A 27104-nucleotide genomic window follows, 5' to 3' on the forward strand; every position below is an offset into this window, starting at 1 on the left:
CAATTTAAAAAAGAAAAAATCCTTTCGTCAACTCAACTGTGCCCTCAAGTTGTTTCTGACCAATCAGTATAGTAAGGCTTTATAATACATTTCATAGGTCGATCAGTTGAGTTTGGCCACATTATTAGATACACAATAACTTCTAATGCTTCTAAAGTGAGTTTTTAGGACTTTTCAGGTACAGCATTGTACATCCTGAAGGTTACAACACTTTCTAAATTGAATATTGCACATAATTTGGTATTAATACAATTACAGTATTTACAATGTTATGTTTTAAAAATGCTATGACCTGGGTGTTAAATTGAAAACATTCAAATGTGTATTCAAGAGCCGTAAAAAGGATATGATTGTAATAATTGATTATGTAGAAGTTAAAATGATGCTATCACAACTATAGTCTACACTGGGCCTTGTTAAAAGCAGAAAGTTCAAGTAAAGGTGTAACACTACGGTGAAACTGGACTGAGTTTAAGTTTCATTTCTCTTCCTCACCGCGAAAATCAGAAACATTAAAAGTGCTTTGGCAAAAATTCAAGTCTTTCAAGTTCACACACTCAAAAAGGAGCAGGGACGGGACCTAATGTCTGGAGCTGTGCTGAAAAAAATACTGTATTCTTCACACGTGGAAGGCTCAAAATGAACGAGGATCACATTTCCAGTTTCCTAAAAAGTCGATTTTTTTTTTAACCTAAAATTCATACATAAAAATGTTAATAAAACAAAGGTGCACTATGTAACTTTTCCAGTGAAGAGAGTCACTGCTTGCTTCTCTCCAGGGAGATGTTGCTCTGCCTGAAATGTTCCACAGTATGATATTAACCAGAGCCTCCTTTGTTTATTCAGATTGGTTTTTTATAGCCAATAAATACCTGGAAAAACAAGATGGATACGTTTAATGTCATACTGTGGAACTATTCAGGGAGGCAAAGCAATAACATCATTAAGGAGGCAATTAAGTAGTGGATCCTCTGCCAGAAAAGTTACATAGTGCATCTTTAATGACAAAAAACAATTTCTAGAAATGTTGAGATGAAATTCATATCAGGACGCGAGTTAAAATTCAGACGTAACTCCAGGAAAATGCCCAAAAATATAAGAATTGCTTTGTGTAAAAAGATAAAAATATATCCATAATGTAAAAAAACAACAACACTGAAATCTGGATGAAAATACACAAAAGTTCTTCACAATAATTCTATCATCGACTGTCTGATGTTAAGTAATGGCTTGAAATATTGACTTCCGTAGCTTTGTTTGTGTGTTGCTGCTAAATGCGTTTCCACCTTACAAAAAGTGTTTTAACAGTACTCATAAGTCAAAATAAAAAATCCACCTGAAGCAAGGGAATAAACTTTTTCTGCAAATTAAGGGTTCTGCGATATTTGACATTTCCATCTCCCGTTGATTATGCAAATCTTCAAAATGCGCATTCAAAATAAGGTGATGAAAACACAACTATTGTCATCGTTCTCTGCCGCGATATTCAGCTGTTTGTGACATAAAAAACAAAAAGATCTCCAAAGTATTCCTCTGGCCCGTCCTCAAGCCCCTCCTTCCTCTGTACCATTCTCGCTGCTCATCCTGGAAGCTCCTGTTCTCTCCTTTCTACTCCTTTTTCTCTTTTTCTTTCCATTCTCCTCAATCTTTCCATTCACTTCCATTCATTTCCCCCCGCCCCCCTTCCCCTCCTCTTCCTCATCTTTATACAGTAACGTTCAGTCCATTCTTCTTCAAAGGAACAGCAAAAGCAGATGTTAATGTTCGCAGGAGATGTAGACTGGAGTTAGCGTCCCTTAGCCGCACTACGCTAACAGGTCCTGAAAACAGATGGGGACAGGATAGAAAATTAATGTCTTTTTTACTGTTTTTGTCCATTTCAAAACAATGTTACAATTAAATAAAAGTAAATCTGCTAAAGCTGTAACAGGGTTTCCATAGAAGTTTTTTTTTAAATATATTAAAACATGCTTCCTATTAAATTTACAAAAAAAAAAAAGAAAAGTTGACTAAATTTGTCAACTAATACAAAATATTTCCTTTAAAATATTTTTAAAACTTTAGTTATTCCGATTGTGTAACAGAGAATGCAACCTTGAAAACCTTTTACAAAATCCACATATTGATGCCGATCCCCAAATTACATAACATGAATTTAGTACAAACTCTTCCACAATCTAGTCAACTTTTTCTGGAGATTTAAAGCCATCAGGCAGTATGCTAGAAAAGTGCAAATATTGGCTAAACAATATATCAATCTATCTCTAAAACATACCCAAAATAACCTCTACAACACACTTAAATGAAGTATATGTATGATATCTAATACCTGATCTGAGTCTTCATTGTACTGCGCTTTCCCCGTCTCCATGTAGTTTGTGTCCACGTCATCCACTCCCTCGATTTTATTAGCTTCAACATTGTCCCGCATCACCGAATATCTGTGCACAAGGAACCTGCAACAAACACATCAAATATGAACTAAAAATGAATTAAAAAATACTTTTATCTGTAAATAAATGTCCCCTCACCTTCCTCCACAGATGTACTTTTTGACGAGCCAAACTCCAGTGACGGCGCTGGACAGAAGAATCGCAATGACAACCAGAACGATGAGGGCTGTGTTGGTGGAACTGGAAACAGGCTGTAAAAATATATGAAAAAAACAAAATCAAACCACAAAATATGAAGTGCAGGTATGACAAGCTGGATTTTAATCATTTATTTTCTAATAGGTGTTTATTTAAATAGGTGCCAGGGATCCAGAATATACGCTTGGCCAATACTTCACTTCTGAGTACTGTGTTCATGGGATGGGTGTGACTGACAGGTGGATTAGCCAATAAGGAACATCGCATGGTCCATCCGTATCAAAACAAATATGGCTGCTTATGTATTTCTGCAGAATGACTGAGCAACGATTTATTTCAAATCACAGACTCATTTTTAGCCTGTCTCTCAAATACAGAAGACGTGTCCTCTCAAATGATCTCATATCATTCAGAAGAAATTATTTTCTCATTTATTTTGGAGAAATCAGTGTTTCTCATCCTGTTAATCACACCAATCAGGGAGACAGAACAATATAACTAATGTTTGATGTTTTAATGTTTATTTTAGCTTGGGGAGACAATAGTTCAGTCGGTAGTGTTTTTTTCATTGATCTGAACGTTGGTGGTTCGAAGTCCGCTCTCGTCATTGGTCCAGACAGATCCACTGACCCACAGGTTGTCGGTGTGATTCCAGCTCCCACATATAAATGGTGCTGCTGTATCCTTAGGCAAGACACTTAACCCACCTCGCCCCTCGTGTCTGCATACAGTGGTATATGAACGTGTGTGTGAATGGGTGAGTGCTTCCATGTTTTAGTGCCGTGAATGTGGAAAAGCGTTATATAAAATTGTGACCATTTACCATTTACTTGCACAGGTTGAACAGTAATGAAATTGTTGAAGTATTTTAGAATCTATAAACAGTTGATACATGTGCTTGTGGTTGCTGACAATGTGTAGTTCTTCTTTTTGATGCAATCTTTTAGAGTTTACAGACTCAGAACAATTTGTTAGTTTTGAGCTTTCTTTTCAAAGGCTGGGTTTTCCTCTCAAAATCTGGCAACCCTGATATTCTAGCAGTTTCCTTTGTTTGTATTTCATGTATTCATGTATTACCTGAAAAGTTATACCACGTTGTTTTAATTGTTTACAAATGGTTAAATTTAAAGATCTGACCAGAGCATTTGGCTGCAGGCCATCACTGATGCACTTCCTCCTCAGGTCTGTCTCCTTCCTGTCTGGCTGGAACCCTCCAACACAACGGTCCCCAGGAATCTTTCGGTAGCTGAAAAATATATTTTAAAAAAGAACAAAAAATACACAAACATTAAAAGCCCTGTACCTGATGTTTTTCCATGTGTTTGAGCAAAACATGCCATGTCTTACAAGCTGCACTTGAGGTAAAAATATGTCAGTTGCGTGCTGTCTGTATCTAATCAGAAAGTGTTATTGTCTGATAATCAGGAAGTGCATGTTAGCATGATAGTTCTTAGCTTTACCATCACGTCAAAACTCTGCGATTTGTTTATAAGCGCTTTTCACAACTTTGAGACCACAACAGAGAATAATTAGGACACTCTGAATGCATTATGAATGTGATGAATAACTTTGGACCACTGCACACTGTTTAAAATGAACAAATTTATGTTTTTAAGACTGAAAACTAGGTACCTTTAATGCAATGTTTTGGGGGTGAGTTAGATCACTTGGAGATGAGAAGGATTTCAAGGGCAAAAGAGGCAAAGGCAAGAGAGTAAGATTTAATAAAACTATGAGTGGTGTAATCCTTATGTTATTGCTTTGTGTTTTTGCTTCAGGCTGTGCACATCGTCATTTAAAGGGGCATTAGCTGCTTCTATCCCCAGGACAACTAAAGTATGAGATTTAATTTATTTTATTAAAAGTTCAATTAACCTTAAATCACCAGATAAAAATGTTAAGATCTAAATTAAAGTGTATAAAAGCAAAGTAATAATTTCTACTGTTCTTATTTCTCATTGTATGAGCTGCTTTCATTGCCTGTTCATTTTCAGCTTTGGCCTGACAGAAGAAGAACAGAGAGCACAGGTGAGTCTGAACAAAGGCCAGATGAGGGGAGGGAGGTGGAAGGGGGAACAGGATTCACATCTGGCATCTACCGGGTAAAAAATACACACACATGTGCACAGACACGCACAAACACAGATGGTAGCTGCTTGGTAGCTCTTAACGTCTGGAATTGCCAGCTTAAGCACTTTAGGGTCATATATTAGTAACAGTAGTGAAACCTTGTTCTCACCCGCTGGTCTGCAGCTGTTCTGTGGTTCCGTTCAAACAGAACTCGAGCGGTCGTCCCTTCAGCTCCTCCTGTTCCACACACTCTGAGCTGTTCTCTGTTCGGTAATAACCAAAGTCACTGAAACAAACAGTAAATATACAGTAGAAGATTAATACAACCAAAGTCAATGAGGAAAAAGTCAAGATTATAACTGTAATTATGTATTATGCTAACAAGTTCCAAAAAGTCCATCATGTATTACTCAAGCTTTTTTTTCTGGACACACTATAGTGTGTTTTACAACTTTAAATACATATTAAAATGAATGCACAACAAGTAAAAGCAACTCTTTCCAGCTTTTAACATAGAAAAAGCACAAAATTTGTAGGAAGGGATCAGAAGGACTCCAACGGAAGTGTGAAGTTCAAATAAGATTAGAATGTCATCTGCATTTCATTGTTTTACAGATGACACTCAAATATATCTGCCAGTGGTTGCTAATTACAGCCAGACCACCAGGATGTGCACACTTGGCTGAGCACAAACATCCTAGACTTATAAAACTTATGTGATGTTTGATCAAATTAAATTTGCTTTGATCTGACAGTGTGATGTGTCCTCTGTCCACTTATTGTTGTCCTGCAGTGAGGACTCTTGGGGTGATCGTGGACCCTATGTTCAAACTGGACAAGGACATTAGCTCGGTCATAAAGTCCAGCTTCTTTCAGTTGAGGCTTCTTCCTAAAGTAAATCCTTACGCTACAGGCGGATTTTGAAAAAGCAATCCACGCACTTGTAACATTGCATCAGGATTATTGTAAATGTTTGTATGTGGGGCTGGACCAGGGCTCCCTGCAGAGCTGCCAGAATATCCACAACACTGCAGCTCGTCTGGCTCCTGTTTCATATCAGGTCAATTCAAAATGTTATCGTGTTTAAATGTGTGCACTCTATGGGTCCTCTTTATCTGAGGGAGTTACTGCAGCCCTAAGCCAGGCTCAAGACCAGAGATAACAGAGCCTTTTCTGTGGCAGTGCCCAGACTATAGAACAGCGCCCTCTGCCTGTCAGATCCTTTAAGTCTTTAATGCAGTTTAAGACTAGACTGAAAACCCACCTCTTCTCCGTGGCATTTAATACTAGCTGGACAGTATATTTTGGTGTTTTATTGTTCTTTTCTTATGTGTCGTGCTATCTGTACGTTTGTTTTTTGTTGAGCACTTTGAGCAGCTGAAGTTGTTTTAAATGTGCTATATAAATAAACTTGAATTGAATAGAAACAAGACCTGCTCACACAAGCTGGTTTGCTATGTAATGACGGTAATTTCAGGTTAAGATGAATGGACTTTAAAGATGCCCTATGTAACTTTTCCATCCTTCTTATATTCATGGAGATGCCATCACTTTGCCTGGAGTGTTTCACAGTATGGCAGTTAACTACTGAATCTTATCTCTGACATCACAAGCCAAAAACAAAAAGAGAGTCCCTCCAGTATTATGAGCAGTAGTGGGCCACATACCAGTGATAGTCATTGGGTGTGCAGGGGCAGGGGGCGATTTCGGTCTCAGTCTCGTAGTCTTTGCCTTTATAACAAACAGCTCCTTTCCTCAGACGCAGAAAAGTCTCTTTAAACCCCAGAACACATCGCTCTGAGGGTCCGGAGGGGTCGGAGTGAGACAGCCACGGCACAAAGTCCTCCTCTGCACCTGGACACAACACAGAAGGCAGAGATGCGTGAGGTAATCTCCCAGTCATCCAAGTATGTTCCCTAGCAACAAAGGTTTCAGAAAGTTTTAAATTTGTGCAAATTTTTGAAATTTGCGCTGTTTCTCAGTCCTCTGTGTCTCCGATCTATCTCCGATTGAGCACCTGCTTATAAAAAATCTCTTAAAATATCTAAATATCTATACATACATACCCAGGCAGCACTCCTTATCTTTTCCTGTCATTTATTTGGACTAATAAATACTATTAAAGTTCACCCTACCCCTAGGAGGCACACTCACAGTCTCTGCTGAGCACCTTGCGCAGGTCGATGGTGATGACAACCCAACGACTGTAGTCGTTCCTGTAACCCCACAAACTCAGGTTCATGGACCTGGAGCCGGGTTCAGAGTCCAGACCGCTGAAGTGAAATGGCTCCGACGTGAAGTTAAAGTAGCGCCAGCACTGACCCTCGTCCACGGAGTATCTGAGGAGCGACACAAGTGGACAGAGAGTAAGACATGTTTTTATTGAGCATTCAGTAAATATACCATTTGAAAGATATCCGTGTAATCCCTCAGTCGTCCAGGTCTGATCCATAGCAAAAGAAAAATATGAAATCCGTCAAATGGACAAAATGCTGATAGAGATATAAAGCAGATTAGATATAAGGCAGTGTCTACAATGATCTGACCAGAACTGAAGAAGCAGCTTGGATGAGCAGCAAAACATCTTCACTCCTTCAACGTTTTCTTCAGTTGACAGATTTTATATTTTTCTTTTGCTATACTAATTCAAACACATTGTTTTTAACAATGGACAAAAGTGAATACTTTTCTTCTGCCTTATATCTGTCTAAAGGGAGGAGCCAACTACTAACACACCCTAGTAGTTTACAGTAAAGAGCATCTGTCTGTTTCTAGTTCAGTCCATTGAACTACCCTAAGGTGTGAACAAACAGATACACTTAGGTAAAGTTGTCCTTTGCATTTGACCCATACATCAATGTTGTTGGGGTAACCTATCAGGAGCAATGGGACCCATCTCTAGACCTCAAGCTAGTCTTGGTCAGGACTACTTTAGCTGGAGGAATGCACCTATTGTTTACCTATTGTTTTGGTAAGATGGGGAAACAGAGGAAACCCAGAGGAAACCCACCCAGGGAGAACATACAAACTTCAAATAAAAAGGCCCCATGACACAAAGAGGTCGAACTTGTGGTCTTGGGGTCTACTCATCCACTATACCAGCTTAAATATATAATGTAAATATCAAGATTATCAAGACTCACTTGATCTGGTTGACGGGAGAGTTGGTGTGTTCCACGGCGACTATGAGCCCTCCAGAGTCCAGGATGGCGTAATGATGAGGTCCCTTTAGAGCAAAGAACCAGGAATATCCTCCATCATCAGATATGTAAATATCAGGAGACAAAATGGACTCCCCTTCTCCAATACTGCCTAAAGAATATACAGAGTTAAACAGGAATAGTCCAAATACATCCATAATATTAATCATGATTTCACAATGTTTGAGAAATTTGGATATGTATAAAGATAAGACTAGGGTATAAGATGAGATAATCCATTGCTTTTTAGACTCAGAGGGGACCAGCAGGAGAGAATCAGTTTTCAACAGCAGTTTTGAAGTCAATTAATCTGTTTCAACTATTAAGTCATTGGGATCATTACTGCATTTACAATCAACAAACAGTATAATATTGAGCCATGTAGATAGATTATTTAATGCAAGAAAAGCATAACATGTCTTTTTTTAAATTAGTTTTTATAGCTTTACCGTGTGCAATGATGAGTCCGACTGCATTGGCCTGAGACAGCGGTAACATGGGCACATTGAGCTTCAGGCTGGTGCTGTAGGTGGAGTGGATATGGAGCCTGCACTGTAAAAACAGGGTTTGTTTACAGTGAAATAAATACAAATGCACGGATCTCATATCACAATAATAAACGCTAAAGTGTATGCTATAGCGCTATGGATTATGTTATGTTTTACCCTGTGTGGTCTGTTAGCAGATGTTTCAGAGTCACAGTTCTCTGGGCTCTTTAAGGGTCGCCACGTTGCTCCCTGGTCGAACGTGATCACCGTCTCCACCGCTCCATCTGCAAAAAAAAATTAACATGAGCTCAATACTTTATACTATTAAATTATAGTTGCTAAAAGTAATTCCATCATACCATTTGGATCAATGGGGCAAATAAAAATGTATTAGAGAAATCCTTCTGACAGACTTTTGTAAGTTTGAATAGGTCAAATACTGTTTTTTCCCATTAAAACATTTTAGGAAATAATATCTTATTTTTAAACTTTTATCTTTATTAAGTTTTCGACAAAAGTAAGTAGTGTATGCTCTGCCTAAATTACTTGTACTGCAGATAATATAAATGTACTACCTTCAGTGAGGATGCTGGTCATGTAGACTCCCCTCAGTGAAGACACCACAGTGAAGTCTGTGTCACTTCCAGTGGTGGTGTAAAGGTGGCGCTCTAGAGACTTTGAGAACACCGTCCCTCTATCGTCAGATACATAAACGGTTCCCACTCCAGAGTCTGAGAATACAGTATGTTAAATTAAAGGGGGAGTGAAGAGTAATAAGTTGAACAGCAAATTTCCATTATTTAGGTCACAATATTTTTTAACTGAATCTACATGAAAAAAACAAAAAACAAATGTGACAAATGTGTTCTATTTGTCATATTGTAATGATCTGATATTTTGAGTTTACCTCAGAGTTGACACATTTTGTTGTGTTTGTAACTGTTTACATTGGTCCCTCATTTATCGCAGGGGTTACGTTCTAAAAATAACCCACAATAGGCAAAATCTGTGAAATAGTCAGCTTTATTTTTCCAATTATTCTATATGTTTTGCAGCTGTAAAACACCTCACCACACACTTTATACACCTTTCTCACACAGGCAATTTCTCACATTTCTCTCTTGTTTAAACACTCTCAAAGTTCAAACCATCATATATTATATCCCTCTTCCTCGATGATCGCTTTAAATTTGTTGTTCACGTGCCTCTGCTCCAGTGGTATCCACAGAGGTGCCTCTCCGTGCAGAGAAACAGTTAAGTCCAAAACCTTTCTGAAATTTGTGGGTACAGAAAGTTTCATTGACATTGTGGATTTTGTCGGGGAGAAAACTTGAAAACATACAGCACTTCAGAGTCACACCGCGATCCAACATTTATGTAAATGTGACCCTAATATATTGTCCTTTCCAGTCTCTTGAGGCTGTGGTTTAGCGGGTTACAGTTAGATTTAATATAATCTATTTTCTTGCTGTCTTCTTTGCTTAAATAGACCAACACGGCAGGACAGTTACAGCTCGTCTTTATTTAACAACTCCTCTCATCTTGTGCGTGCCCTGTGCTCGTTTACTCTTGTTACATTTATCCGTGCGCTCCTCAAATGCGCTGCACCACAACAATATGTCAGAACCAATATTATTATGAAGAAAGTAAATAATGTATCCTACATAATATAACAAACAATATTGACTGTTAATAAAATAAGTACAAAGCAGCAAAACAGCAAAACCACAAAAGGTGAACCATGATATAGTGAGGGACAACTGTATGTGTTGTTGTTGTTTATGTAACTGGTTTTATATGACACTTGGTTGCTATGCCGACAAGTTAATGTGAATGTTCTGCTCATTAGTTACTGTTTTGGAGATTGGCTCTAGTGAGTTGTGACTGCTTTTGTTCTGCTCTTGTTTTGATGTGGGTTATGGCCTACAGTAGCCCTTGTGTTCAGAAAATAAATAACCAGTACAAATGTGGAGTGTTTCCTTACACCGGAACACCACAGTATAGTGAACGATAAGTCGATATAGTATTTATCGTGACAGAATTAGTAATATTTTATATACATATGATGAAAGACAATGAGGGATTTCACAGTTTGATCTTAAGTCTCAATAACCATTTCTTCTAATATTAATTGTAACACTGAAAATGTATGTATTTACTCAACATTGACAGAGTACAACACCGTACCCGTACCTCCAGGGTCGTCCACGTGCATGAATACCAGCTCCTGATTGGCTGAGAGGATGGAGTAGAACTGCTCGTGGTTCACTGTGGGCAACTGAGCAGAGTTCCACAGATCTCCTCCGTCCACAGACACATGGATCATCCGCTCTGTGCCCTGAGGAGAGGGGCATTTAGAGGGGTATTAAAGATGCACTATGCAACTTTTCTGATGGAGGGCTTGCCACCTTCATGTCTCCATGAAGAGGTTATTGCTTTGCCTGAAGTTTTCCACGGAATGGTATAGAAAAGGTCCTATATTACACAAAATGCACTTTTGTGAGCTTTAAACCATGTTATAATGCTGTTACCTCATCAAAAACAGACCCGGGGTCGTGTTTTGTTTCATTGACACACATTTGCGGAATCCTGCATTATTGGGCTGCCTGCATCTCCCAAACTCAAAATGCTCTGTTCCACCTTGTGATGTCATGAGCAGTTTTCAGTAGTTTTCGTGTTAACAGCCACCTTTAACCTTTAGGTTGGCAATTACAGGTCTGAAATTATCCAAATCATTCTAGTGATGGTGTATGGAGTTTAAAAACACAGTGGAGCACTTCCTGTATTACCACATGACATCACAAGGTGGAACACAGTGTTTTCTGTTTGAGAGAAGACCGCATTCTAAATATGCAGGGTTTGTGTGTTAAACGTGTGAATGAAACAAAACAAGTCCATCCATCCATTTTCTTCACTTCCTCCAGTTCCTTTGGTGGGACCCCAAGGCGTTCCCAAGCATTTATTGCAGCTCATAATTTTTTAACAATATTGTACATTTTTGTGGTTTAAATTGGGTGACTGTACATTAGTTTCAATATTATCGTTTATCATCTATATTTACTTCAGCAATAAAACAAACGTCAAAATTTGTTATCATGACAGGCCTAGCAGACTGCACTGATACAGACTTTGGGATCAGACAAGTTGAACTGAACCTTTCTGTTCTGTTTCTGAGTCCATGTGTTGAGGAAATTATTGTGGGGCAAAAACAACAGCTCCACGGATGAAAAATGAGCCATAAAAACCAAAGAAAAACATTTTCTCTGTTATGCTGCACATAGTTCTGCCTCAGTGCCACTCAGTCGGAATGTTGAGAAATATTTTTCAAATAAAATGAGGTCAGTGCATAACCTCTATAGCATCTCCATGGAGACAAGCAAGTGGTGGCCCTTCACCAGAAAAGTTACATAGAGCTACACGGCCTTAGAAACTGGGAGGTTTTCTCAAACCCCTGAAGAAGAAAGACTCTGGTTTGTGTGAGTTGGAGAAGAGGAAAGTGAAGCTAATTTTTATTTGATGAAATGTTCACCCAATGCTCTGATATGTTCTGGTGTAATGACGACAACAAGATGAAATGGTTGTTTAATCCTAATATTTATAAGTTGGTATCATTTCTCTGTAAAGCCTGGATGAAGCGGCAAATTAGATTGTTTAAATGAGTCCATTTACAACACAGGTCTGGCAACTGGCCTATTGTATTTTATTGTATTTTCTTAAAGGTGTCTGATAAGCCCATTTGAGGGCTCGGCATATCTGTATGCCAGACACAATAAAATAAAATCAAATAACTTCATTCATTCATTCAAGGTGAGAAATCCAAAGTGAGAACCACCAAATAGGAAGTGATCCGGCTCCATCCAATCTGGCGCCAATTCACTTTCTATTGAAAAACTGTTGTCTCTCTCTCTGTAACTGCCGCTGTCAGACTCGTTATTTCGGTCTTAAAATGTTCATATTGATCTGCTCTACATTATCCTAGTGTTTTTATTTCACTATTGTGTCTGTAAATCAACATGTGAATATTAATAACAGAGCAATGAGGTGCCATCTTCAACAGTCGAATTGGCTCCTTATAATTCCCACTGCGAGTGTCATAGCAACCAAATAATGAACTTGGCTCCATATTCGCCCCTATAACTGCTCTAGCCTTGATGAGCTTCATTTGACCGGAGCCGAACACTATGGTTAACGTCACACTCCCTTAGTCCACTCCTTTATAGTCTATGGGTGAGACTAAACTAAAACTTACCGAACCAGTCATTATCGATGCAAATACGAAGCGTCCGCCCAAAACAAAAGAGTAAACTCTAGTGGCGATGGTTTTGAAACTTCTGCCGTAATCAGACGACCTCCTGAGCTCCAGCATCCCTTTGTCGTCTATGGGAGGAATAAGAGATAAATATAAAACAATGAATGCATTTACTATTGTGATTTTAATGTGCGTGTGACTTACTGCACGATCCATTATAGTTTGTAGTGAAGAAAAGGTTGTTGTTTGGACCCCTGTGTAAAAAGTGTATTCTTTAGCTTCCAAGAGAATTATGTATGCATCAAGTATTTCACATGTATTTAAATCAAACCTAAAAGGTCCCATATTATACAAAATGGATTCTTGAGAGCATTGAGCCATGTTATAATGTTGTTACATCATCAAAACATCCCTGGAGTTGTATTTTGTTTCATACACACATTTGAATAATCCTCTATTATTATGTCTGTAACTTCTCCAAAACTCAAAATGCTCTGTTCCATCTTGTGATGTCATGAAGTGGTAGTTGAAGTTATCGGCTCCTTTTACCTTTTAGTTCAGTAGAGATTGGCAACTCCAGTCTCCAGTCCTGGAGACTGCAAATTTTCAAATGATTCTAGTGAAGGCGTATTACCACATGACATCACAAGGTGGAATAGAGTGTTTGAGAAGACCACAGCCTAATTATGCAGGATTTGCGTGTTTAACATGTGTGAATGAAACAAAACACAACTGCAGATATGTTTTTTAATGAGGAAACAACATTATAAAACAGAAAATAGCATAACATGGGCTCTTAAAAGATTTATTTTCCTCTTTAAGTGCGCTATTGACAGGCAAAAGCAAAAGACACTCGATGCAAGTTACCTTATTGTATTATGAAAGACCTGTATGAAGAAAAATGTCAAAATCTTACCATCGCACCAAGCAAACACTGTCATGGATCTTCCTCCAGGTGGCTCCAAAGTCCTCAGACAGCCAGAGGTCCAACTGAAGGAGAGAGGACAGAAAATTGAACTTAAACATGACATCACAACATCCTACAGACCTGTGGCCTTTAATAGAGATGGGCCTAAGGAAGACAATGTTGTTGATATAGTGACTGTAGTTGGATAAATACAGTACTATAGGTGGGAGATGTACTGAATAATTAATATTATCGGAATTGTTGAATTGAACATGCTAAGAATTTGAATATTAAGTATATTTATTGTCTTGTGTAGAATTAAAAGGCTGCAGCATGAGTATATGAAAAGTAAAATCATTAATCTTGCAAACAAGGGTTTAACATTGTGCAGTGCTGTCGACAATTTAACAGTGTATTTGTTTTTTTATTTTTCAATACTTGAATACATGTATCTTAACAATGACTTTAAGAATATAATTAAAATCTTCATTGGGATAACCAAAATATTATATTATGATCTTAGGCTTAATTCTTGGTAAATGGTAAGTGGTCACTTTTTTTTTTTTTTTTAATTAGCGCTTCTCCACCTTGAAGGCACTCAAACCACTTTACATCATGGAACCACTCACCCATTCACACACACATTCACCAATGTACACAGACACTGCGGAGGAGGTGGGTTACATGTCTTGCCCAAGGACACATTGACGGCATTCATCTGTGGGAGCTGGAATCGCACTGCAAACCTGTGGGTCAGTGGTTTTGACCACTCAACCAATGATGTTTATGCCAAAAGCCAACCTTCAGATCAGTGGAGAAACACTCTACCAGGCTACTGCTGCCCATTTTTTGTCAATGTAGCCCACACCTACAGACCTTGTCAAATGAATTAGGTTATTAAGTACTAGTAATTTGTTGATTTTTTTTTTACTGTTGTATTTGTAACTTTTGTAACTAGCATACAATGGGTGTATGAAAACTCCTGAGGCTCCTCCTCTGGTATGAGGGAGGGCCGTCTATAACGTAATAATATTTCTACACTCAGTAAACAAATCTATAAACTAAACATTTAATATAACATATCAAATTTATGTTATTATATTATTTTGCTGGCTTTATCTGGGACATACCGTGATGCTGAGGGTCAGGAGCACATCGCAGTCCGCAGGGTTAAAGAGCATCTGAATGAGGGGCTCGAAGGGCAAGTCAATGGGTTCAAAGATTAAACCAAAGTCATGTGACCGAAACAGTTTGAAACCCCCCAAGTCTGACACATCACCGGTCAGAATCACCTACAAACAGACAAGAGGTTTAATGAGAGAGCGGAGAACACAGAAGCACACAAAAGCACATAAAAGCACACAAAAGCACACAAAAGCACACAAAAGCACGCAGGAGCAGACAGGAACACGCAGGAGCAGACAGGAGCAAGGGAGAGGGTCAGATGAAGCAGACGATATAAAGGAGAGAGTCAGACAGAGCAGAGGATGCAGAGGAGAGAGTCAGATGGAGCAGACAGAAGCAGACAAGAGGATCAAATGAAGCAGAGGATGCAGAGGAAAGGGTTAGACGGAGCAGACGGAGCAAAGGAGAGGAGTGGGTCAGATGAAGCAGGGGAAAAGGGGAAAAAGAGAAGAGGGTGAGATGGAGCAGAGAGGGTCAGATGGAGCAGAGGATGCAGAGGGGGCAGATGGGATATTTGTTTCTTCTTACTTTGCCGGAGTGGTCAGGGCTGATAGCGATGCCAAACTCAGTCTGTATAAAAGTGTGGTTGATGAGGTGAGTGACATCTTCAAATGTTTTTCCATAATCTTCACTGAAAAAGAGGCAGAACAATTACACTTACTCAGTTTATGTGGATTGAGAGGAAGTGCTTCCAATTTATAACAATAATCAGTAAAAGGCTTTATTTATGTCCAGTCCAATATGTCCAGTGATGGCTGCTAAAGGTGCACTGTGAAGCAAACAACAGAACAGACCAGAAAGGTTTGTCTCAACGGAGATGGTAATGCTTTGTCTAGAATGTCCCATGGTATGGCATTAAGATGGTGTAATCCTTCATTAAACTACCATCTTATTTATTTTAATTATAGGTGCTTTTTCTCAGCTGGTCTGGGAACAGCTTGGGGTCCCACTGGAAGAGCTGGAGAAAGTGTCTGGTGTGAGGGAAATCTGGGAGTCCCTGCCCAGACTGCTGCCCTGGCGACCTGGCCCCAGACAAGTGGAAATAAATGGATGGATGGATGGATGGATAGATAGATAGAGGTGATTTTATTGCACAAACATCATCTTGAAAAACAAACTTCTTACAGTAAGCAGGCTCGCCTCTCCACTGATATGACCTGTTACTTGGCCTAAGGTCACCTGCATGTCTCCATGGAGATGCATATGTTTATTGCCGTATTGTGGAGGAACATTCCAGACAAAGCAAAAACATCTCCATGAGACAGAAAAGTTACATAATGCAGCTTTAAAATTGTCCATATAATGTGTTTTATTTGAATTATTGTTCTAAAATATCTTTATCATAAATCCTTAAAAATGTGTGGTTTGAAGGGGGATGAAGCTCGTACTCGGACATTCCCTCACCTTCTGTAGAGGTTGGACTGTCCCAAGCGCAGCATAAACAAAGGGACGTGGAATGTGGTCAGCACCAGCAGCACCTGTGAACAAAACCAGATGACTTCAAATGGTCCAGTTTTTATTAAGTCTCTTTAAATTTGTAATAAAAAGAACACACTCACCCCTGATCCATCTCCAACCCAGGCTAACGACAGGGAGCCCATGGTCCTCACTTTGAATGTGAACTAGAAAAATAATGTTTTCAGTTTTCAAAAAGTATGCATCGTTTACAGTTATAAAATTATTTTTTTCATGCAATATTAAATGTTTATTATGTAACTTCTCTGGTGGAGGTTTTGCCATCTACTCATAGATATTACTGCTTTGCCTGGAATTTTGCGCAGTGACATTAAATTTATCAATCTCTACAGAGACAAGTAGGTGATTTCATTTGGCCAAGTTACTGGTCAGATCTGTGGAGAGGCAAGCCAGCTCACAGTGCAATCACATACAACTAGATACTTTTGATCAATATACACACATGCAATTGAATACAAGAGACAAGTAACAGGCCATAGTGTGGAGCATTCAAGGCAAAGTAATAACATTGCCATGGAGACGAGAAGGTAGCTGACACTCCATAAGTAAAGTTACACAATTCACCTTTAAGTAGATGGACTTACATACTTCAAATAATCATTTAAATAGAAATATTACATTATATTATTCCATGTTATCGTGCAGACAGGTCCGTACTCACTTTCAGTTCTCAATTCCTGGTGTTGCTATTTAAGATGGAGTGAATGTGTCCACATCCTTCCTCATTTCATGAATATCTTTGTGCATTTTTAAATATAATAAACCCAGTCATTAGTGCATTTTAATGAACCACCACCACTTTGTGTTTGCAGTAACTCGTTTGTCTGTTGCTCTGTGTGAGTGACCTACATTCAACTCAATGACAAAACAATGACCAGTGAACGGGACAAATGCACCGTCCCAGACCCAGCAGGAGAGCAGACTCAGCGGAGCGCCAACAAAACCAGCTCAGGATTAATTTAAACATCCAGATTAAATGTTATTAATTGAGGTTGAGATGAGGTTATTATTTTATTGTGTTCTGTAAAGTAATTTGACCTCTGAATTTGACCTCCTCATCTCTATTCTTCAATGAGGCAGGTGCAAAATCTCTGAGGAGCAGTGGAGCAGAGCTGAGCCAGGATCCTGGTCACAAGAGGATCCTGGTCAGGAGAGAAACACTTAGCAGGAGGATTATTTTACCACTGGGGCATGACTTGTGTTTGATAAAATGAGATACACAGCACCCAGACACATTCAACCAATACTGAATATTTAAAAATATTATGTGGGAATAAACCTTTGTATATTGCACCACTCAAGGTACTCAAAGTTCTTTAGATTATATAATTAATTCAAGGTCAGTCACGCTTGGTGCTATGCCTGTCTGTGGTTTATTTATTTTTAGATATCTGCTCCTAAACCAAGACATTTACAGGTACACTTCAGCACATTCCTGAAGCATTGTTAAAATATCATCTGTCATTTACTACTATCCCATTTTTCCATGTTTCAATCCCTCACAAACCCAACATTTCATTGCCATTTCTTCCCTTAGTCCTCTCTGTCTGAACCAGGAAGTCTCTGCTCCTTGGTTCGTTCTTTGGCAGTGAACATGTTTACAAGGTGAGCTCTGCCCGAGACTGTACAGCTCTGAACCACAGGGAGCAGGGCCTGATGGAAAACTATAAAAAAAACTCCACTGGAAAAAACTGTGAGAACAACAACTTCCCTGCAGTAAAAATAGCACTTTCACTAATCTAGGACCCGACAAATTCACCAATTTACTATTTAGGGTTAGAACATGACACCTCACAAATGCCACAATAAAAATTCTTTACAAAAAGCAAAGTTAGTGAAGCTCCAATAACAACTGACCTCGAAATGTTATACTGAAAACCTGATTTATGTCTTTTGGAGTGGTTTACTTGTGGGATACCAATCTGTGTGTGTGTGTATCTGTGTGATTTTAATGCCTGGATGTCTTGTGTATGTTACCGGAGCAGTGTTTAGGGTTAATCTGTCACTGGGGTCATTGGGGGCAGAATGGCACTCATTTTAGTTACTCTGAAAGCTCACACTTCACTGTGATTGGGTAAATACACCTGTCACTCACTCTGAGCTAATTGGAGGCAGACCAACAACATATGGGTTTCAGAATGACAAAAAAATTAAGACTGTTGCCATAGTGATGAACATATTAAAACAAAATATGACATGTTTTAAAATGGAAAAAGTCCTCAAAATGTTGCATGTAAGAGGAAGCTGAAACCCATGAATAGGAGGAGTGGGTGGGAAAAGTGTCTGAGCATAGCGCTGCATTAAACAGAAGCACTGAAAAATGATGAAACAGAATCACAAACATGAGATTACAAGATTTCAGTTCCATACTTTCTTCATGTTAGCGTGTGCTGTTTCTGATAAAGTCCCACCCAGGTGAGTACTGCGCAGATCCGCGGTGCTGTGGTCTAAAGCAGGTCTCCGAGAGGTCAAACACAGAGACTCTTTATTCACAGTCTGGATCTGAAAAGGCTCTGGCCCTGGTCATGTTTACACAACACACTGGCCAGACGCTATAGAACGGCCTTGATACCAACACAGTGGAGAGACAGGGCCTATATGAAGGATGGTATCTGTCAGAAAGAAGATGACGTAATTATTATTGAAAACTGAAATTCTAAGAAAAACTAAGGCATCTAAAACCAAAATAACTGAATATTATAGCTATAATTCTCCTATAAGGCTGTAGTCAACATGTTTGGCTCAATTTTTACAGCAAATTGAAGTGTTTCTACTGCTATAACCTCAATAACATGACACTGAATTGTGATACAGAGCTAAAATTAATGTTCCAAGCATTATTAAAAGTGACTCTGGCAAAACTATATAAAATGCATCCATCTGAAATGATCCGTTGTACTGACCTCCGCCCTATGACCCTCAGCTTCAAATGTGTCATGATTTGGCCCTCGGTGAAAACATTTGGACATCCCAGGATTATTCTATTAAAACTGGGGCGTGGCAAAAGCTCTCAAAACTATTTCTCGCTATGTATCTGACCCAAACTGCACTCACCAGACTGCAACAGCACTCGCCTGGTAGATCCAGAATGAGATCAGTCTGGTGTGAAGCAAAGGAGCTCATCTGTCACCAGCATTTATAAATTAAATTTCTCTCACCTCAGATTAACAGAGTTTAATGCTTCACTCACTGATTCTGCAGAAGTGCTACGTAAATAAAACAATTACGTCGACTAATACAAATTAGTTGCCAAGGAAACCATCAACTGATTAATCGACAAAATGAGGATCTACAACACTACCAGGTGAAAAAAGATTGAGTTAACAGATTCAAACATGGATTTAATTGAATATTTACCATTTTGAAGTGTCTGATCCAAAAAGCAAGCAAAACAGGAGCACCATTACCAATTTTATTTTATTTTTTATGTTGCTTGAATCTGTTATATAATTATGATCTATGACACTTGTGGATCATTATGTTATAAATAGTGAATTTAAAAAAAAAAAAAAGTACTAAAATTACTATGCAATGATGTCGAATCTTACATGCATCATCAATTAGGAAAATTAAACTGGAGAGCGAGGTAAATACACAGCTGTGTGCGTGTGCTGGGGGTGAACACGAGGATGGATTTTGAAATATGGTGTCTTCAAAATAAACGATTAAAGATTGCTCAAACATGCACAAATCACTCCAAATACAACTTCGAGAGGGTAAATGAGAAAACTAACATTTCTAAAAGCTGTGAAAAGTCGTTTTTGCAGAATAAGTCTGCTTTAAGGAAACAGACACAGTGGCATTGATAATATTTGCTATATTATACACAACTTTCTCTCTAAAAAGGTGGGCTTTGGTTTAATTACTCTAGTATATGATGTGCCGCGTAAACCAAAAATGTGTACCTTAACTCAGAAAGGTTGAAAAACACTATAAAACGCAATATTATTTTTTTTTTCATTTTTTAATCAGTCGCATTTAACACAAAAAAGGTCAAATAATCCATTTCTTCCTCCAAAACCTGAACACTGCTCCAAACCACATGTTTTTCCTGACAGAGGATTAGCTGTGGAACTCTTGCTTAAAAAAGACCCACTGACGATTTGAAACGATCTTGATTTTGTTTTAATTTGTAAGCCACTTTGTAATATAAACAGATCTATTCAAATAAATGGACCGTGACAAATCCATATTGTTTTGTATCGTTTCAAAGAACAGAAGTCTGCCGGCTGCTCGAGAGGAATGCTGTCCAGGAACTGTTCTTCAGAGAGAACATTTAATCATGTCCAAACTCTCCCCCCACATTTTACTTTCTCGGAATCTCATAACATGGAAAATCAGGATGTGTTACTCTGGAACTGTGGTCAACGATCCACATCCCTGATTAAGACCAACCATTACATAACTGATAAATTATTCAAACTCGGACTATTTCAATAATGTATGTGGGCGATATGCCAAAAAATGTGCACTACCAGTCAAAAGGTTGGACACACCCTGTCTTTCAATTATTTCTCTTTATTTTTATTACTTTCTGCAGCTTATATACATACAGAAGATGCCACATATATGAAGTAAGATATATGGAAGTGTGTAGTAAAGAAAAAAGTGAAATAACTCTAATAACTCTATTTTCTAAGATATATTTTATAAACAAACTCTCAAAGTAGAGTATTTAGTAGAGTTATTTACCTTTTTTCTTTATTACATAATATAACTTGCTGCACTGGTGACTGCTGTTTAAACATACACATATATTTTTACTACTTTCTACACTTTAGATACATACAGAAGACATCAAATATATGAAGTAAGATATGAAGCAAGAACTAAACATTTTTTGACAAAGCAACGGGTGATTAGTTTGAGGATTTGAATATAAAATTTTTAAATATATATATTTAGTAGAGTTATTTAATATTTTATCTTTGCTATATAACTCCATATATCTTACTTCATGTATTTGATCTTCTCTATGTATATAAAATGTAGAAAGTAGTAAAAATAAACACTGAATGAGATGGTGTGTACAAACCTTTGTCTCGTAGCGTATATCAGAGTTTTTTGCAGCTAGATTACAATTCCAATTTTACAGTGTCTTTATGATGCCTTGAAGAGAAAACTAAAGTCATCTGATTCTTCTGCAATTTCACACGTCACTGCATCTGGTTAAAGGTCCTGTATTACTCAAAATTGACTCTTGTGAACTTTAAGCCATTCTAAAGTCGTCACCTCCTCAGAAACAGACCTGGAGTTGTTTCGCTTAATTCGCACATGTTGGAGTAATCCTTTATTATTAGTCTGTCTACCACTACATGACATCACAAGGTGGAACAGAGCATTTTCATCTTTTGAGATGTAGTTTTCAGGTTAAGAGCTAACTTTTACCTTTAGTTCAGCAAATCCAAAGCTGAAATTATCCAAATGATTCTAGTGAAGGTGTATGGAGTTTAAAAACACAGCAGAGCACTACTGTGCTACAGTACTACCACATGACATCACAAGGTTGAACAGAGTGTTTTCTGTTTGAGAGAAGAACTCAGTGTAAATATGCAGGTTTGTGCATTAAATGTAAATGTGTGAATGAACAAAACACAACTCCAGGTCTGTTTGTGATGAGGAAACAATATTACAACATAGATCAGAAAAGTGTAATATAAGCCCTTTAAATCCAAATGTCAGTCACTCGGAGCATTACCGAGGCTGGTGTGGTACAAGGTGTGGGTGGGGAAAGTGTGTGTCTGAGAGTGGAGCTGCATTCAAGAGAAAATTATGAATGATGATGTAAAGATTTTAACAGGACTGAAATCAGAATTCGATTTCATCACCTTATCACTTTGCCATATTTAGAATATATGTGACCAACACAATCAAGTACAACTAGTCAAATAATAAATGAAAGTTTGGAGAAATGTAGGAATGTAGGAGAAACAACATTATCCTGAAATAAACAAAAGTAAATATGTATTTTGTAAAGGACATTCTCATTGGTTGCAGTTACAAACTCGCCAAAATCTTATTAATATCTGATTTCTAGACCTTTAAAATGACTAAAGCTCCTTCAGGTGGTACTTGGTCTAAAATGAACTTTTCAGTTTGTGGCTTTGCCTAATTTAGAGTCGTCCAATGAGGTTCATCTGGTCTTCTGATAATTTATTTCATGTAATTATTTTTTTCAGACTAGGTTTAGATTGTTTTCATATCTGACTGTTTCAACTGGTCACTCGCACTCTTGGTCTGAAAAAAGAATTTATCCAAAAGAGAAAAAAAAAAAAAAAAAAAAGTGGCATAACACGAATAATTTCTTGTGTACAGTTACAGTGGAAATGGTGTAGTCCACTTTTAGACTTGGTTTAGCCCTAGATTAGACTTAGAATAGACTTGTTATAGACCTGGTTAAGATCTAGTGGTACTCAAATCTTTTTCTTTTGGTGGTACTTGGTGTGAAAAGTCTGAGAGCCATTTTGCCGTTTTCTATTTAATAATCGTTTAGCTCCAAAATGTGATAATAATTAGAGTCAGGTTTGGATGTAATGTAACGAGCCTCGATGAGCTTCATTTGACTGGACGCTACAGGTGACGTCACACTTATACAGTCTATGGGGGAAACATAACAATGTATAAGTAGTAAAGCACTGTACTTAACTAAAAATACAGGTACCTGTTTACTTTTACTTCACTACATTTGAGAGCAGTATCTGTACTTTTTACTCCACTACATTTTTAATTTTTTAGTATTTTTATTACTGTCTGAGACCTGCTGAAAAGCCAGAGGGGTCTATTTTTAACAAGTTCATAGTTTGAGCCTAGCAATAATTTTTTAAAAAAGGAATTCGGTTGTTTCTATTGAACAAAATCAAATCAATACATGTAAAGTTTGTGATCTCAGACTCTGCTCAAAATACTTTTACTTTTTACTCTTTTAGAACATTTTAATACTTTTGGTTGATTTTTCATATGATACTTTTACTTGTGTATTTTTTGTTCCGGTATCTGCACTTTCTATTTAAGTAACATATTTTTATACTTCTTCCACCACTGATGTAACCACAGCCACTTTCACAATTTGCCTTAGTCTTTTTCACAGTAATCCAGAGCAGTAGCTAGAACTTGGAGTATTATTTTGTGTATGTGAGGGCTGTGAAACTGTGAATCTCCCGTACAGTCACATAGCCCCCTGCCCTCCATCTGAAATTATGACTTCATCCAATTATACAACAATGGGAACGACGGATTTGCACTGAAAAACTTGGATCACTGAATCTCTAATTCTAGGCGTAAATAACCACACGTCATATTGAAATGCTGATGACTAGACCCTTGCATTTAAGAGCTTACGTAAACGGAAAACTGCCTTGTAATGTATGTGCAATGAATAGCTCTATTATATGGTGTCTGCTTTTGTCTGCTGTTTTGAAGGTTCATTGAAGTGTATGGAGTTTGTGAGATTAGACTGGGCTCAGCAGGAGGTCAGTTTCCCTTTGGGCAGGAAAACACTACACATCTAAGTCTTTGTCTGATACTTTAAGAACGATCAGAGAAGCAGCTAATCTCATTTCATTTGCATTTTAAAAAGGTACAGTATGTAACTTTCTGAAAGGTGAAAGTGAAGTTGAAACTGCATGATTCCATGGAAATAGAAAATTAAAACCACACTTCGGAACATTCTCCATGGAGATACTGTGGAAGATTATGGCCAAAGGGACAACATGTCCATGGAAACAAGCAGGAAGAGGCCCTCCTCCAGGCCAAATATGAGTCAGGTTTGTGGAGATGCAAGCCCGTTCACAGTAAGGACACGTGTTTTTATATGTTTTTCATCCATAATAAGCTTTCCTTTTAGTCAATTTTTTGGCACAAAAAATACTGTGGGCTTAGGAAAAGTGTTAACCTCATATTTAATTTGATGTTGCTGCTGATTTTAGGTTTGTTTTTGTTTTTTGGTAGAAAGAAAAATTACCAGAGAACTTATAACTTACTGTGTTTCAGATAAACCTGCCTTGCCTTGGTACAGATATATTGTCTAAGCAGCTCTTGGGGTCAAAATAAGTCTATTACATTCTGTCTGCATCTAAGTGTTTTATTGTGCACATTAGCATGTTGGTAGTTGTTCGTATTACTGTGTCAGCAAAACTCCACTCTAGCCTCTGAAAGTTGTGGATAAAGCTTATAAACTCATCTCTGAATAATTAGGATACTCTGGATGCATAAGGTAAGTGAGGAATAACTTTGGAAAGTCAGTGCGTTTACATGCGTACAAGTATCCCGGGTATGATCGGGTTTTTTGAGTGTCCTGCTTTTGTGTGTCCATGTAAACGCAGTATCCTGATTTCAGTATCCCGGATAAACAAATATCCTGGTTATGAGAAACCAGGATACTCACACTGGGATATTCAGATAGTGTCCAGGATACTGTGACATGTTCTCACACTGGTGCTGTACTGAGCATGTGTGAACTCAAGTAACAAATACGGTAGTAGCAGCAACTTTCCCAAAACAACTCAAACCTCTACCAGAACTTTAAAGATAAAACCAGTCTGCTTCAATACAACCAAACGTTGATGCCTATATTTTAAAGTATATCTTGTTCCCTTGTTAATAGAAACAGGCTTGAAAGACTTAGCAAGGTTACCAAAATATTTAGCTCTTTGCCATATCTGTGCCATAGCGACCCCTCTAATTATCCAAGATACTCTGATTGCGCATGTACACAGGAATATGAGTATCCTGGTTTCTCCAAGTGCATGTAGATGTCATATCCAGAATACTGTCATAACCGGGATACTCAAGTACATGTAAATTTACTCACTGAGAAGAGGGAAAGAAGAGGAGGAATCCATGGACGTCAGGATGATAAAAAGTTAAGACAGTTGCCGTAGCTACTAACAATTTTAAACTAAATATTATCTTTTGAATTCCTCAAGATGGCACCATGTAACAGGAATAATTTCAAAAAGGTGATTATGAGCGATTACTGACTGCCTAAAACATGCACAATGGGTAAAATCCTACAGCTCAGGTCGATCAGGCCTAGCTCCTGATTAGGAGATGGGTCCCCGGGTGCGGCTCCTGACAGGTTGCCCCGGTTGCATTGAAGGATGGGTCAAATGCAGGACAAATCTTCCCACAGGGATCAATAAAGTACAGCTTAACCTCCCTTACCCCTAACCTTACAAGTATAGAGTAGTATAGAGCTGTAGTTGACTAAAGAAATGTTAGCTGGATAAAGCCATGTCCTGTGCACTTAGGCCTGTCACGATGATCACTATATTAACTTCAATATTATCGTCTATTGCAATATTTCTCTGTATCAGTATATTTTGCTTCGAAATGTGTTATTGCGACATCCCTATGTGCAGCGATTAGCCAACTGAAAAGGGGTGTAGATGTTACTGCTAAATTAGCTCTTTAAACTATTTTATATATATCACTTAATCCTGACCAAGTACGTGGCCTAAAACGGTACTCAAAATACCACAAGCTCGCCAGAGTTCAACAAAAACAAATAAATACAGAAAAGTACTCATACAGTGCATGTGTTTGTAAAAAGGCATATCTCCAGACAACTCATTCCACATAAGGCACCACACTGACTAGCCCATAGGTTTCAACCTGGATGCCCTTCCACACACAGACCCTCCACCCTTCCACCCTCAGTTTATCCAGGTTTGGGATTGTTTTTTCCCAATCCCAAACCTGGATAAATCGAGGGGCTACACTAGTGGTTTTAGACTACTCTAACAGATAAACATGAACTTCTTTATCTCCATGAAAATGCTTTTTCTCTGCCTGGAATGTTCCACAGTATGGCATTAAACATGTATATGTTCCATGTATCCAACTACAGGTGTTTTTAATACTAAACAAACCTAAACCCTGCATTCATACTCGTGAGTAGGGTCGCCTCTCCAAGGACCTGACTGGTAACTTGGCCCGGTGGCATCACCTGGTTGTCTCCATAGAGAAAAGTACCTTTGATGCAAAACTGTGGTCTGTGGAACATGCCAGAAAAAGCTAAGATATTTCTACAGAGACAAGCAGGTGGAAAACCCTCAACCAGAAAAGTTACATGGTGAAACTTTAATGTATTTGCCTTTGAAATGAACAAACTTTTATTTAATTTGACGCTGTTTTAGCAGGTATAATTGAAAACATCACTGAAAATTGCAGTAATGATAGAATATAGCAGTGGTATTTGGTATTTTTCTTGTATTCTTAAACACTCTAAAATAATTGGCTAATTGTCATTTTTGCAGCAAGTGGTATTCTAATTGACCTTCATAAACTAACCCATGTTGTTGAGGGCTAGATAACAGTTGGGAGGCTGTATTTCTCTTGAACCAGGCCTAAACTTACATAACACAAGACATAAATCACGTTGGTTGTTGGCTTCAAATCAAAATATCCATAGCTTTTATAATCTTGATTTCTGGTCATTTGGTCCATGTTTACGCACAAATCCCTCTCTGGCTTGTTCCATGTGGGCATCTGAATCATCATCCCATCTGTAGTCGAGCCACTGGATACATTTTCAGAGCTCTGCACGTGAATTAAACAACAAATTACACGTTTTCACTTACGGTATGCGTGTTATTTTGCAGAACGGAGTCGGCTCCATCCAAACTCGTGCAGGTCTCATCATTCAACCCCGTTACTCGTCTCCTTCGTTCCCACTTTTGACGAATTTCTGACGATTGTTTTGCCCCCAAACTTCGTGCACTCTCATCCCTCCGAAAATCCGCTAACTTTGCAATCTCTATACCGTCAAATTCCGCTCCGTGCGTCAAAGATGTTGAGAAAACCGCACCGAGCGCCAAAACGCAAGACACGAATCGCATGTTTACGCGAAGTACTAGACGCAACTTTGGACTCGAGAAGAACTCATCTGTGCGGGATTCTTTGCACACAAACTTCCATCCACAAATCCATCCGCGGGGA

At 38.3% G+C, this 27104-nt stretch overlaps 1 protein-coding gene across 1 annotated transcript; it reads right to left on the reverse strand.

Annotated features, from left to right (window-relative positions):
• Positions 1–19: 19 nt before the first annotated feature.
• On the reverse strand, positions 20–27100 carry LOC117370642 (sortilin-like). Its single transcript, XM_033966118.2, has 20 exons — positions 26747–27100; positions 16250–16312; positions 16095–16168; positions 15219–15321; positions 14636–14797; positions 13515–13588; positions 12803–12852; positions 12599–12726; positions 10543–10687; positions 8925–9080; positions 8527–8633; positions 8311–8413; positions 7805–7973; positions 6816–7000; positions 6329–6515; positions 4831–4947; positions 3729–3837; positions 2532–2644; positions 2330–2456; positions 20–1820 (listed from the first exon to the last, which is right to left on the reverse strand). Exons 1-20 carry the CDS (start codon positions 27002–27004, stop codon positions 1806–1808), a joined length of 2445 nt encoding a protein of 814 aa, XP_033822009.1. The 5' UTR covers positions 27005–27100; the 3' UTR covers positions 20–1805.
• Positions 27101–27104: the final 4 nt, after the last annotated feature.

This window comes from Periophthalmus magnuspinnatus, chromosome 5 (genome assembly GCF_009829125.3).
Source record: "Periophthalmus magnuspinnatus isolate fPerMag1 chromosome 5, fPerMag1.2.pri, whole genome shotgun sequence".
Classification (NCBI taxonomy): Eukaryota; Metazoa; Chordata; class Actinopteri; order Gobiiformes; family Gobiidae; genus Periophthalmus; species Periophthalmus magnuspinnatus.